We start from the raw sequence: 15,350 nt of genomic DNA on the forward strand, positions 1-15,350 counted from the left end.
ACCCTTTGTGTGTTCAAATGTGCTTATGTGCACTATATTTAAAAAAAACCAACAAACTAATAAAAATTACCTGCAACTGTGCTCTTGAAAGGTTGACTTGATGGGATTCCTCCCAAAGAAATAGTAAGAACGTTTAGTCCACCAAAGTCTTGTGTGGCATGGAGAATATCTCGGCTATGAGTCTTGTCGACCGACAGGATAGTAGCAGATCCGTTCTTCTCAATGAGTACCGAATGCCACTGGCCATCAGCAGTGTACACTTCTGGGATATTTCTTTCCACTTTCCCAGCAATTCCAGCATCAGAAACGTAATGCACTTTGCCACCTTTTATCTGATGAGAAAAAAAAGCAAAATGCATAATTTAAAAATGATAGGCACATAACCACCGCTATACATACATAACCAATGTAATGCCTGTTCAGTACAGCTTTGGTAATACGTAGCTTCACTTGTCATTCAAAGGCGGGGTGTATTTTTTCCCAAATAATTGTTTCGTTCTAAAAATGCATTAATTTTTTAGTACAAAAAAGTTGTCTGCAATTAAATACATAATTGTACCCATAAAAAAACTTAGACCTGCCATCCACTCATTCCCTGGCTGATCGCATAAGAGAAGAACCTATTGAGAGGTCAGCGACACGGCATGTGCATGACAAAACATTTTAACCACTAGAAGAATAATTCTTCCTCCTTCTTCAATGCAAGTGTGGAAAATGCTTTGCAGAGTAAACAGATGTTGTTCTTGCCCCAAAAAACTTGCATCTAGTTTTCATTATGACACAGTAGGAATATATAAGGCATTTGAGAATATATAAGAATTTGAGAAAGACTCAATTTCCTATCTGGTTTTGCTGCTAATGTGCATTTTGCAGAGAAATATTTGTATTTTAAAAACCTTTCTGAAGAGATGCAAAGTGTATTATTTTGTGTGAATTTTTGAATGGTGCTTACTTGAGCAAACGGCTCTTAAACTTGTGAGCTGTTAGAAAAAAAACAAAGATACTATTAAATTCCATGAAAAAAGTTTTGGCTTTTCCTCTGCGAATGATGCTTTGCAATTCTACAGAATCATGAGATGCAGGGTTTTAAACCTCTTATTCGCTCAATATGAAATGATCTTAAAATGAGATCAGTGCAAATGTGAATTTAAGATATAGGAGCTAAAAAGAAAGAACACCCAAACACACCAGCTTCTCAAATATTGCATATATCAGCTGACTTCCTAAGGTTGTATTGACTTGTGTACAGCCCACACAGGGTGGCTTTACAACTTGTTGCAAGTTTCCCTCCATATCCCTCTCTATACCCTGCACGTTTGGTCACACGTGATAAATAACATGACTGTTTGTCCCCGTGTTCCTTGCTGCAGCTTGGCCTGTCTGTGATATGTAACACGGGTGTGCAGAACGTGCACACATGTAGTCCAGGAAATGTTGAAGCCCCATGTTTGTGGAAAGCTCTCTATGCCTCGTGTGCTTTGGTCCAGGAAAAATAACGTTGGCCTGGGAAGAACTTTGAGGCAACACACCGGCTACAAGAATGCTGCTCTCATTTCCAGAGGCTGTTAAATGCTCTGGATTTGCTGCTTTAGTGATGCAAGCCGAGGACTTTGTTCATACAGACCAGCTTTAATATGGCTGTAAGACCACGTTCATGTCTTGGCAGCAGCCTAAGTGAATGTATCTAGCACATACTCCATTTGGATCAGGAAATACAATGGTTAATATTACACACACTTCATTTATAAATGCCGGAATTCAGACTATTTGAAAATGTATTGTTTGATAAAGTTGCTTCTCAAAGATAGGATGCTTTTGTTACTGGCAAACACAGGTGGCAAACATCTAAACCATCGGAGAGTACAAAGAAAATCCCACATTTGGACATGCAGTTACACAGACTATTATACTAAACACCATCGGTGACAACCAAAAGTATTTATAAAAAGATTATCTGGGCAGAATATATACATATATTTATGTTTGTAACCTTTAATTGGTTTGTTAGTTTTAGTTTGTCTTTATGCTCCATGAAAACACTGCTTTGTATTTTGGTCTTTATGGAAACAAAAAGAAAAATATCATATCATACAATATCCTCTAAACTTATGGGAAGATTAAGCACAGAACTGTAACTTCTAATTCCACATTAGACAAGAATTCTAGAATTATCTACCTGTCATCAGCTGATATTTTCCACACTGATTTATGACTCTTAAGCTCTATTTCTGTTTCTTTAAAATTGCATGTGACTAATGCTAACAGATTTATAAATAGACTAGTGGCATTTGGAAAATAAAATTTCCAGAGACAAGACCAGTCCATGACTTCTTCTACCAGGAAAAAAATAAGGAATGTTCTTAGTTCCTTGAAGCACAACTTATTTCTAAATTTGAAACAAATGCTGATGCTGACAATATTGAGTAACACCCATTTCTGGGTTTTATTTAAATGTCAGAGCAACTGACAAATAGGAAATAATGAAAAGAATGAACCACTAAAGCAAACACATTCCTAACTACAAGGATGATTCAACTTTACTAATATTCACATTCTCCTTTACTGAACAAATTGCTTCTTTTTTTGTCTTTACAGATTTATAGCCCACAGCGTAAGGTATAATTTAAATGAGTTTTGTTCTGATTTATTACTGCAACTTTTTACATGCATAGAATCACAGAACAGTTTGGGTTGGAAAGAGCCTTTAAAGATCATCTAGTTCAATCCCCCCTGCCACAGGCAGGAGCATCTTCCACTAGACTGGGTTGTGGAAAGCCCCATCCAGCCTGGCCTTGAACACTTCCAGGGATGGGGCATCCACAGCTTCTCTGGGCAGCCTGTCCCAGTGCCTCACCACCCTCATACAAGCACATACTATCTTACATGGTAACACGTAATGCACATTCTCCACTTGTACAATTCCTAGATCTTTGAGCTACAGTTATGCTCATCTGATCTGACTTTAGATGAGATTTTCAGCTAAAACAAGACAGGCAATTTCACTTTTAACCTGCTGTGTTTATCCCAGTACTTCTAACTGAACTAGTTAATTAGTTGTAGCACGTAGATGAGGTTCTTAGAGACATGGTTTAGTGACAGTGTTAGGTTAACAGTTGGACTCTATGTTATTGAGGGTCTTTTCCAAGCAAAATGATTCTACGATTCCATGTATCGTTTACAGGAAAATAAACCAAATCCCCTACCCTCTTCCTTTTATGTATGTATGTATGTATTTATTTATTTATTTATTTTTGCAGGGCAGGGAGACACACCCACACCATTTTCTACCTGAATCACATGATTGTTTAATTTAATCTTCTAGTTCTTGTATCTTTCCTGGATTAAGCAGCTCTTTATATTCTAAAGGCCTCTCTTGGGGCTTTCTAGGGGGAGGTTACATCCATAATTTAGTGAATCAGCTGTGTACAACCTCAGTGGGTCTCATTTATTACCACTGCTCTAATTCTACCTCAATGCCAGCTATATCAAACCCAGTTAACTACAAGGGGAAAAATGTAGAGGCATAGAGGTAGCCACAGGACTTGTAGCTTTTCTCTAGCACAGTCTAATATTAAAAACACATGCCAGTTTTCTATGAGCACTTACAGTTTGGATAACAGGCGTATTAAAACACCCAAAAATCAAGTTATAAAATTGACTGTTCTGAAGATGGATAAGAGAGCTGTAAACAGAAGTCCCTAAAGCTCATCTTCTGCACAGGGGGTGGACTGATTAGCCAGAGAGACCTACGTGCGGGTTGGCTTCACTGACATATTGGGCCACCACCATGGTCAGTGCTTGTCAAGATACCTACTCCAGGTATAAGTGGCAGCGCAGGAGCTGTACTGTACTAACTACAGTTAAATTACCACAGTTTTATTAACTAGCATCATCTGGGAACTTTTTGGCAATAATCAGTACAGTGATGTTACATCTCCTTCTTCAAATTGCTGCATCTGTTACTTGGTGAACTTCTGTTCTTTTCCTGCACACAGCTGGGTCTGGGACTTTACACCCTCTGCTTGCTTGTATAACTTCACCAATATTAACAATAATAAGAGTGTTTGCATAAACACACCACTAGTGCTTTCAGCCAGGAAAGGCAACTCTCTCTTTTTTTAATAATGCTCACAGAGCTGACCTAGCAAATTCGACTAGGGAGAAAATGGGAGCATTTGGTTTTCTCTCCAGAACTCAAAATAATGAGATCTTATCTGCTAATACGACTGAGGCAGAAACTTCCTATGAAATGATGCGGTAAAAGCGTACGCCAGGGAAGTAATGCATACTTGCTTCTTAAGAGCAGCCGGTGTGTCAGGAAAGCTCCGTACCACTGATCAGCACAAGAATCAGGCAGGTGGAGAATTTCAATGGGGCTGAAGCTTAGAAAGTGTGAATTTCTGTATGAGTTTCTTTCAAAGTCAGGGAAAAAACTTGGAAAGTCTTACAGCAGTCAAGAAACTTGGAGCTTACACCAACCCAATAAAGGGGCTTGCCAACATCACTGCTGTACTCATTTAGAGTTACGAATAAATGGATTGAGTCATAGCCAGGAACTGAACCATCACCTTCTCTTGAGTAAGGTAACTTCTGCAGCGATAAACTCTTTGGGAAAAAAAGAAACAACAATGGTGTAGCATTTGAAGCACTAATTCAGCTACATATCTCAAAATAATTTCATATTGCTCTATGGGTAACCTCATGAATTCAAGTTATTCTTTACTTCCTAGTTTGATAAGCATGAGCCACGCTTGTAGGAATTAATGAAAACTTTTTTGGCAATTGCTAGCTGGGTCTAACTAGAGGGCCTGGGTTTGAGGCCTGAGAAATCTGAAGATAAAAGGCCAATAACAAAACGATTTGTTCTGCAGAGTGTCACTTAATGATGATAACAAATATGGCAATGAGTACCGTTCCTGCAGCCTTAAAACAGTCACTATCTGGAGTCTGGACAAAAGTGATTAGATACAAAAGCATCAAGATCTTCTGATACCTTGGCAAATATCAAGGGAATTGTGGAGAAGATGAATGATACTGGAGCCGTGCCTAGCCTCAGCTAAAGACCCAATATTTTATAAAGGAAACAGAAACAGTAATGGAAAAATGTGATTTTGATCACTATGCATGAGGCAGTCCAATCAAATCAAACTCAGCATTAGCTGCAATCTTACCTTCACGGTAGTGAAGTTGCTGCTTTCCTGGATGTGAACTAAGATGCCATTCTCGCTTCTTGTCCTGAACTTCACTTCCAAGCGGTCTGCATTCGGGGGTCCCGGGCCAGCGCCTCGAGCGCCGTGTCTCATCATGTATTCCCGCTTCTTGTTTGGGCTCATGTGGTAGTCAAGTCGTCCTTTGCCTTCCAGCGACAGGGCGGTGTCGGCAGTAATATCTGGGACATGGATGGGGAAGCGCTGAGTAGGCAGCTCGTTACAGCTATAGCCATCATCTGCCTAATAACAACCATTTTCTTTCAGAGCAGAGATCAAGTTCAGAGCAGGTCAGGGGGGAGAGCAGGAGCGAACGGCAATTTCACCCTCTCTGTTCTTTGGCTTTAACCAGAATGTGTGTTTGAGAGTGGGAGTGTGCGAGTAATTTACTGTTGCTATCAGTCAATAGTAAATTAAAACTCACTAGGGAACAAGTGAGGGAGTAAGGAAAAAAATTTGGCTCTCAGAACTGTAATTCCTTCCCAGGGATGTTACTGTTTCCATTACTGCAAGCAGGGTTTCATGATATATCGAACTCTAAGCTCTTCAGGGCAGAGATAATGACTTTCTATTTGTCATGGCATAAAAAAAGAATAAAAAATGGCAGAACATTGACTATCAAATGCTGTTAAAATTATGGCTGGATTCTTTTGTAAACTGGTGCAATAAAAGCGTATAAATCAGCTAAACAATAATGGGACATGTAAGAAAACAAAGCCCAGTCATTATAGTGCAACTACATGGAAATAAATCACTTTGCTCTCCTAGACAATCCTGTATTGATTTACAGAGCTACCCATATGTGAGTTAATAACCCCAGACTGTAACTGGCTTGCTTTCATTTACATTTACCATATCTTCTTGCGCATAATCTGATCATCATTTTATGAAAAGGCTTACAGTTCAGAGAAGCCATAAGCAGATACACACAATGTTTAGGTGAAGGGAAGGGTCCTCCCTTACCCTTTTACCTCCCCATGGCAGACAAATCCGTCCTTTGGGATATGTTTATTTTGGTTACTGACTATACATTATAGGGAAGTAGTAGTTTTAAATGAGTGCAAGTTATCTGGAATGTGATATATCGCACAAAAAACATAATATACGTAACTTGTTGCTGTTTTTAACTCATGAAAGGACAATAGTCCATTGTGGACTTTTCCTGCCTAATTATCTAAAGAGGCAAGCATACTGCTTTTTCATTATTTTATAAAATTAATTATCCCATGCTCCTGAAAAGAAACTCTTAATGACATTTGGTTAAACCATAGTTAGGTGTACATTAAAGAGAAAGACAGTAAAACCTTTGCCATACATTTTTCACAGTGCTTTCCCGTCAGCCCATCTTTGCAGTGACACTGCTGCCATGACCAGTGATCAACACAGGTGCCACCGTGTTGGCAGGGGTTGGTCGCGCAAGCGCCTTCTAGTCTGGGACATCTGAAACAAATCAGAAAAGTAGATATTGAAGAATGTATGCGCAAATAAGTGGAGAAGATGTGCTGGGAAGTGTCATGTGTTTGAACGATACTCTCTTTCTTCCCCCTAGAGATGCAAAAGCATAGAGGCTCTTCTCCACACACAGCTCATGTTTCTAAACAGATCCCAGTTTTCAGCCTTAAGTTATAACAGGTTTCCAAAAGACAAAGGAATTGAGAGACAGTGAAACTCCTTTTATCTATTACACAAGAGAAGTCAAAACTCTTTAAATGTGCTTTTTATGCTATAGACCTCTGGAGACTTTGTATCACAGAGAAGAGCGAACATGGAGAAAGAAAGAGAAAGGGTGAGCTAACAAATTTGAACATAAGACTGACATTATTGCTACAACTGTGACTTCAAATACTGAGATGAAAAAACAATAGAATCAGATAGTCCATCATTTCTGAAAGACCACTTGGAGGATATGAGGGAAATTCAGTGATACTTGAGAGGCAAACTGACAGAACAGACATTGTGGATTAAAAAGAAATGAGAGGGAGTAGAGGTTTAGTAAACTGTATGAGTACAGTCAAACCCAGGTGGAATTAATAAAGAAACTCAGTAACAGAGCTACTCTATTTCAGCCTGCAAAGCAACATTAATAGTAATTGGCAATAGAAATATAATGATGTTGCTCTTGTGAAGCCTCTGTAATCTTTGTGAACCTTTCATTCAAATTCAGTTTCTTCCTAAAGTTTTCACACTTTAAAATAAATCCTACAGTCACTTTTTTTACAAGAAATATCTGACGGTGTCTGAATGGAGTAGCGTCTAGCTTTCATGACGGCTTCCTTTATTGTAAACGCAGTTCATTTGATACCATATATAGCAGACGTACTGATCTAAGATTCCTTGAGCTGCCAAGGCCTGGCTGGGCTCCATGGGACGTCCGTTGACTGCAAACTCCATTATACAGCCCACAAAATCATGGCTTTCCACCTGTCCTCTCCTTTGAAGGATGGGCTCTACAGACCTGATGCCACCAACAGTAACTCGATTTGGTTGTACATCGAGAGTCCTATAAAAGAGTCAGAAAAATAATTTATCAGTATCAGACATTAAGATAGCAATGGCAACACAGGGGCTATGACCATCAGCTACGGTCTGCAGCTGAACCTCCTCTTCCAAAATTCGTATGTTATATTTAGCAGGGGAGATAGAGATATCAGTAGTGCTTGAACTAACAGTTATAAAGGGAATAACTCTACATTCACACTCAGTTATTGCATGTCAAAATTTCAATTCACTTGAATGAGCAGTGTGTTGAAATCATAATGAATAAGGTTTTTACTCACCTATGATTTAAATTGCATATGATATTTAAATAGCTAGAAGATGGATTCATTATTTTACAAAGATGTAAGAGCTTTGCCAGCGGGGAAACCACATAAGGCAGGAAATAGGGTTGTGATTATTGTAAGAAATTAGTAAAAGTGATTAAGATTAAAGTTATTGCTATCTCCAAAGAGGATCTAAAGATGTGATAGAAAGGCTTCTAAGTTAGTTATGGTAAACATAATAAATAAGGTTTGTTCTCTGTACTGGCTAATGTTTAATAAATGAAAACTGTACAAGATGGCATCTAGAAAGGCATCTGGAAATTACTGAAAACAATGTCAAAGAAGTTACTTTTTTTTTTAGAAAGCAGTAATCAGGTGATATTTCTTATACCTTCATAACAGGTGACAAATGTAGCTTAAATAACTAAATAAATCAATGAATGAAGACCCCAAATCAAAGCCAAAAACTGGACAGTGGAGTAAGATACAGGTGCTATTAGAGTAATAGCATTTTGAGTCTGAGTCTGTTTTTTGGCAAGAGAGATCTAATTCAGAATGTAAAAGTAGAAGAGGCTTTGCTGAAGATTTGTTGCACTAAATACTGTAGAACTTCAAACTGTCAAAGTGTAGTACTTAAGAGCCAGGTGATTATAACAAGTACATTGGTGTTTTACTGTCTAAGATTTATAAGTTATCAGTAATTATGGGCACCTGATATTCTGATTTGTTAACTCTTTCTACGTTATGATGTGAAATCTCATAGCATTAAGCAATAAGTCTTATTGTTGTTTACACCACAGCACAGACTACTCATGGCCATACACTCCTTATGTGCCAGCAGAGGCCAGGGACAGAGATAGAGTCAAGATGGGGATTTCTGAATAAACTCCTTGTTGTGAATAAACTCCATGCAGAAATGTAGCCAGAGTTAGCAAGTAGCAGTACATGTAGAAAATTTAATTTGTTTCTGCAAAGATGGGAAAAAAGGATACTCCAGAGCCTTGCCTTTGCACGCCTCTGAAGTAGTGCAGCTGTAGTATCTATCCTTTGTTTGAGGCTGGGCTAAGGGCATGTAATCATTATTCCAAATTTCCCTGGTTTTGGAGGATGATTTCTTTTTCATTTTAATTTTATTTTACAGCAAAAAAAGACACACAAAATGAAGAGTTATTTACCAGTCAGAAGAAACAGCGACATTGCTAACAGTGCAGTAGCCTGGCTCCTGATCCTCAGAGCAGGAATCCACCGTCAGTGATGCTGCCTGCAAAAGCCACACATACAAATATGCTGAATATCACAGGGCTGTAGTTCCCAACCACATTAGATATTTATGATTAAATACATTGTATTTAGGACTTGGCTAGGATGGAACACTTGTATATGACTGTGTTCACTCAGGACCGCAGGGTGCTTCAGAGCCACTGATCAGCTCTGTTCTACATCAGTATAGTGAATACCAACATGTGGGTACTAACAGAGAGTGAGCTAATTGACTGCTTCATACAGGGAATCAGTGAAACACCAAGTTTTCAGATTTGGGTAGGGTTTCTTTCGTGTTTGTTTGCTTTTCTCCTCAAAATTGCAGTTACTTTGGCACATACCATATCCTACTCTTCATCAGAACAGAGCTGCTCCCTCCAAACAAAAAGGGCATTTCTTCTGGGCTTGACCATGACATTAAACACATTGTTTGAATCGGATAAAAGTACATTTCAAAAGCTGGGAGTAAAAGCACCCAAGATTACTAGCTAAAAATAACAACCAAGTGGACCACTCAATACTCAAACAGTAACCAAGTGGACCTGATTAAGGTAACTCTGAAGCTGGTATGTCATGAAGGATGTTTGCCCCACGTTAATGGTAAAACACGTGGATATCCATAGTGGGACCAAGCTGACATTCAGAGAAGTACAAGACATCATCAGCACTTAGAGCAGTCTTTCTCTTTATTATCCCCAAGCCAGCAATCCCCAATCAAGTTACCTCATTACCCATCTCAGTCACTTACGCTAAAGCAAATCATGACATTTTTTTGTAATCTCTAAAAGTCTAACCAAAGCTTTGACTAAATCATGAAACAATTCCTCCTCATTTAAAAAAAGAGTTTTTATTTTATTCCTTATTTAGCAAAGAATTTTTTCCACAGTGATTTATTAATAACAGATGCGCTGAGGAAAAAACCCTGAAGGTTAGCTATTCCTTAAAACAAATTTTCAGAAAAATAAACATAATCTCCAAATTGTACATATCAGCTTCTCATGTTTCAACCAGATGTGTGGTACAGTTTTACGACAAATTTAAATCACACGTCACTTTTAAAAATGCCTTGGTTTATATTTTGATTTAGATTATTTTACAGGAGCTGAGCAAACAGCAATAGCTATCAGTATGTCATTACTGTGCAACCGCTTTTTTCTGCCTCCAGTGAAGTCCACTAACAACATCTTGTTGAAATCCCCATAGATTGTCCATGCTATTTCCAAATACGCGCTGTGAGCTGATGCCTTGTATTGACCAAATGAATTCATAGCTCTCAGCCCCAAATCATGTCCTACAGTACACTTAAATTGTTCAATTTGCAATTTGTAATGAAAGCTTATCTTTATTTCCATACATAATGATCAGACTGCTTCTCCCAAGAAACCTCAGTCTGCAGTTCCAAAGCAGATCATATGCTCTGTATAAATGAAACAATTAATAGAAAGAACAATAAACTGGTCGGTAGGCCATCACATGCCTACATATTTTCCTTCAGAATATCAACAATAAAAAATGAAATGAGCTTTTTGTTCTTAGCTCAGTCAGCGTAATCTCCCTAACTTACATTGCTATGTGCTGTGAAAGCCAAACTACAACCCCAGCTGAAGGGCTGGATATTTGAGAATATATTTTACTTGGACTAGAGTTCATACGATTTATTTTCTAATGTTCCTCAAATGTTCCTGCTTGTTACTTAAGCATTACTCTACAGTTACCTTGCCGCATTATGAGACTTTCTATCCTGTCACTCCGCAATAGCTCAGGACTGACAACTTAATGATTTTACCAGTTTCCGATGAAATCCCACTGTGCTGTAGGAAATGACAGATTTGGGGGCTATTTTATACAGTTTTGGACACCTGAGAGATATTTTTCCTGCAGCAGAAATATTTACGACAAAGGCAATTCTTTTCACATACTGTGTTTGTAAACAGCTGACATTACTAAAAAGGTTTAAACATTAAAAAAAAAAAAAAAAAAATATATATATATATATAAATAAGGTATAGGTTATCTTAAGCGTTTGGTTTCAATCTGAAGCATTCATAACTGAAATTCCCTATAAATAGACCTTTTTATGTTATCTCTTCTATAGTCTAGCCCTGTGGCCTATTTACAAGTTAAACATTTGTCTGCTCTATTTTTTCCTTAATTGTAGCTCATTTATTTGTTGCAATTTTGAAGGCGTGCTCTTATACTGAGCCATTTAAATCTTATCAATAGAAATGTCACACTGATTTAGTTGCTAAAATGGGAACTGGGTAACTTTCAAGATTTAAGTCCACCTTTGGGCTCTACTATTTTGAAGCTGTGATGCAAATTATTACGTATCTGATATTAAGTTAAATTGAAAGAGAGTCATTACTTGACATCACAATTATCCTTCATCTTATTTGGATATATAACTCCTACAAACACACACTAATTGGATTTGCAAGTCCAGCTGAACACTAAATTATCTCCCCTTCAATAAATGGAGAAATCAGGTCTTGCACTACGAAACCAAAATGCAGTTTCAGGCTTAAGAATCTTTAAGTGATAATTTTTAAAAGCACCATTTAGGAAGGTCAGGAGACAACCCGCTCCTATACAAAACCTCAGACCACTAGATACTATATCCCTTTGCTGCTCTCGGGACATTTCAGCCTACGGACATCTCACCCCAGACCTGAAGTGCTTCAGCAGGGCGCTCCAAACAGGGCAGCTGAAAACTATAAAAGGGCTGTATCTTGGCAGCGCTGACTTCTGCAGCACTTCATGGTAAATGGAAACCTCTACAAGGACTCAGGAGGAGCCATGCTGGGTAGAACAGTTTACTCTTCTATTCCCTACATCACCTTTGTCTTGAAACATACCCAAAAAAATTGTGGAGCCCCAGCCATATATTATTCTTATGCGACTTTAATTCCAAACGTGGGAAGAATCTGGAACCCCACGTATGCTGGCCATTCCTGCCTAAGAAGGGAGCTGTTGCGCAATAGTTACTGATTATGGATGGCAAATAGATTTGGTTTCATTTCTAACTCAAACATTGTGGAGTCAAAAAGCCTGGTTTGAATTCAAAGAGCATTTGGTTTACGTTCTGCTTTGCAAATATTACTAAGAAATGAGAGAAGAGGAATATAAAACACCTACTGGGAAAAAAAATGAAGGCAGGAGAAGGGTCAGAGTACCAGGCATATGGCAATCAGTTGTCCCAGTTCAGTTTTGGTCAGAGTTCCTCCCTTCAGATACTTTCTAGGGGACAAAAGAGAAGTAACTCCCCTCCTCCTACTCCAAAAAAACCTCTCAATGTAGCATCTGTGAAATTTTTACATGTATGCTACAGGGAAAAAATAGGCTTCCAGTCTGATGAGATCAGTAAAATCTCTAAACTAGCTTAAGGAGGTCAGAGATGCCTGGAATTTTAAGTTTGTCCACTTCTATTTTCCAAATGTTGAGAAAAATTATTTTGAGGCTTTTTTGTAGTCACTATAGTTAATTAGCCTTTCCTGATAATCATCCCTGCAATCTGCATCAGTTAATTAGCCTCGTGTGTAGTAATTTATTTCATTAATTATTCCTGGTTCTCATTTTTCACATTTAGAGTACAAGGCATTGCACATGTTTTTTTAATTATTCTTTATCATCAACATACTAAACAAACCATTATAGGCCTTCGAGTGAGCTGGAGTAAGACAGAAACGAGGGAGGTTTTTTCCAAAGTTAGAGGTTCTGCTAGCAAACACAACATTACTAATTTTATGTTCCTCTGAGTTCACGTGAAAGCCAAAGTGACTTGGCTGAACTTGTCTAAAGTTTTCATTTTAGCATTTCTTACCATTCCAGCCCTCCGGGCAATAACTGTGTGAAATTGTCCATCAGACACCCTCTTAGTTGTGGTAAGCTTGTACGTGCCACTGCCGAGATTGAAGGAGAATCTTAGCCTCTCCTCTGCTATTTCCAGGGCCAGAAATTCTGCTCGCTCTCCAGTTTGGTTATCGTAGTTATACAACAATAAAGCATTACTTTTTATAGTGGCAAACTTTATATAGATGTAATTATTGTTTGGATCCATACTGGGAAACTCCATATATGACAGCTCTTCAAATCCATAACTGTTCAGTTCACAATGATTCCCGAAAACACCTGCAAAATGAAAAGTAAAATCTGGTATTGGATATGTCATATCATCAGACATTTGTTAATCCAATTTTGAAAAAAAATTCGCAACTTGAGCTTATTTTTCTCTTTATCGCTGTCTTAAGTGATGGTTCATTTTTGATACTTATGGTTTAAACATTTGTACGATTAAAACATTATGCCTTCCATGTTTTTATTGACCTGAATAGTTAGGTGCATTCTACACATTTATTTTCAGATCTCTGTCACATGATTTCCCTTTTTTCTTTTTACTGCAGAAACAATGAGAAAAAAAAAATATTATTAATATTAGTTACATTTACAATGGACTATGACTGTATAGGAAATTAATAAATTCTGAGGAAACATAAAACAAAGGAAATAGAATAAAGAAGTTATTCCACATGTTAGCAGAAAACTATTCAGAGGTAGTGTCAAATGTGTATTGAGAACCATATTTTTGTGCAAGGGTTTTCAGCAGCCTTAAAACATTGTAGATGATTTCTCAGGTTTATCTGTTTTTTTATTAAGCTTTTATTTACTTTCATGCTTTTCTATATGAACAATAACAATTCTAGATTCATCTGCATTCAGAACCAATCTTGGTGCAATTATACCTTGATACCTTAAAATATCTATGTTATTTTATGTCTTTATTTGGTATATTCCACAAACTAAATTTTTGATAATTTAATAATTGATAATTAAATTCTACATGCTTTTCTGATTCTAAGAATTGTACTCTGATTTTGGAACTCAAAACTTTATTACCATACAATAAATTGAATGGGCAAATACTTGTGTGGGCTGAGAAAGCTGTTTTGATTTGGTCAGGTTTTCTTAATCAAAGCTACTAAATATAAAAGTGCCAGTATCTAATGTTGTGCTCCTCACTTGAAGAAAAATGCATGTGCTCCCTAATTCTTGCTTTACAAGCATTTTGACAAATTATGCAGGTGATTGTACATAATTTTTCAAAAGAAAACCAAGCCCTCTATGCTCAATATCATCCCAATATCCCTTTTTCTGAGTCAGTGTTATGGCAACATACTTACACTTTGCAGGAGCACAGAACACAAGAACACTGATGTAATTTATTGTGTTCTTACTCTTCAGCCCTCCTAAAAGCATCTGTGATTATGCTGGAGAGCAAGTGCTTCTCTGAGCCCCCGCTGTGCCCCTCACCCCAGCCACAATGACCCCCCACCCACATGCTCCCATCTCTCACCACACTGGCAAAAATATCAGCTTCTCCCTCTTGCAGCCAGGAATAACCAGAGAAGACGGGGCCAGGAGACAATCATTACGTGTTCACAGGTATGTGTATATGCATATATACCTATACACACCCATCCATTTTACATAGGTAAGAATAAGTCACAATTTCAGAGCTATTAAGAGGGAAAGGGCAGATGCAGCTGAGAGGAGGAGGAGCGTACTCACCGAAGGGGCAGTGGCAGTAATACCCCTCCACCCCGCTTTGGCAGGACCCACCATTGAAACAGGGGTTGCACTCACAGTAATTGACAGCGGAGTCGCACGTTTTCCCTGTGATTAGGGAGAAAAACAAGCAATTGCCATGTCAGAGTATTCAGGTCAATAGGAAAGTCAGGTTGGTGTTTAGGTGATGAGCTTATGTCCCAATGCTAGACACATGGCTGGTTGGCACATGGAAAGGAAGGAGGGTGCCAGGGACCAGTTGCAGCTCTGGGAGGGAGGAAACAGAGGGAGGAAATAGAGATATGATGCTGGGCTGCCATGCAGCCCAGAGAAATTAACTTTGCTTTGCAAGTGTCTCAATGTAATTATCTCATATAGGTATCATTATTGCTGTTGCTGGTTTGGTTTGGTTTGTTTCATTGAGTGGTGTCCGTAAAAGTGCTATCATGACATAAAGCTCATGCTGAACTAAAAAAAAAAAATAAATAAAATCCCCTATTGAATACAATGTAATCATTAGTGCTGGACCCTGTATGAACACAGGCTGCTATTGTACATT

The 15,350-nt window shown here is 38.1% G+C and overlaps 1 protein-coding gene across 1 annotated transcript in view; it reads right to left on the bottom strand.

Moving 5' to 3' along the window:
• Positions 1-15,350, bottom strand: part of FAT4 (FAT atypical cadherin 4) — a 147,482-nt gene that overhangs the window by 7,721 nt on the left and 124,411 nt on the right. The window contains exons 10-16 of the mRNA XM_021292324.2: positions 14,795-14,899; positions 13,050-13,357; positions 9,145-9,230; positions 7,528-7,707; positions 6,523-6,647; positions 5,172-5,389; positions 71-332 (exon numbers count right to left, since the gene is read on the bottom strand). Coding sequence (XP_021147999.2) covers positions 71-332; positions 5,172-5,389; positions 6,523-6,647; positions 7,528-7,707; positions 9,145-9,230; positions 13,050-13,357; positions 14,795-14,899 — 1,284 coding nt within the window. The remainder of the gene's footprint in view (positions 1-70; positions 333-5,171; positions 5,390-6,522; positions 6,648-7,527; positions 7,708-9,144; positions 9,231-13,049; positions 13,358-14,794; positions 14,900-15,350) is intronic.

This window comes from Columba livia, chromosome 4 (genome assembly GCF_036013475.1).
Source record: "Columba livia isolate bColLiv1 breed racing homer chromosome 4, bColLiv1.pat.W.v2, whole genome shotgun sequence".
NCBI lineage: Eukaryota > Metazoa > Chordata > Aves > Columbiformes > Columbidae > Columba > Columba livia.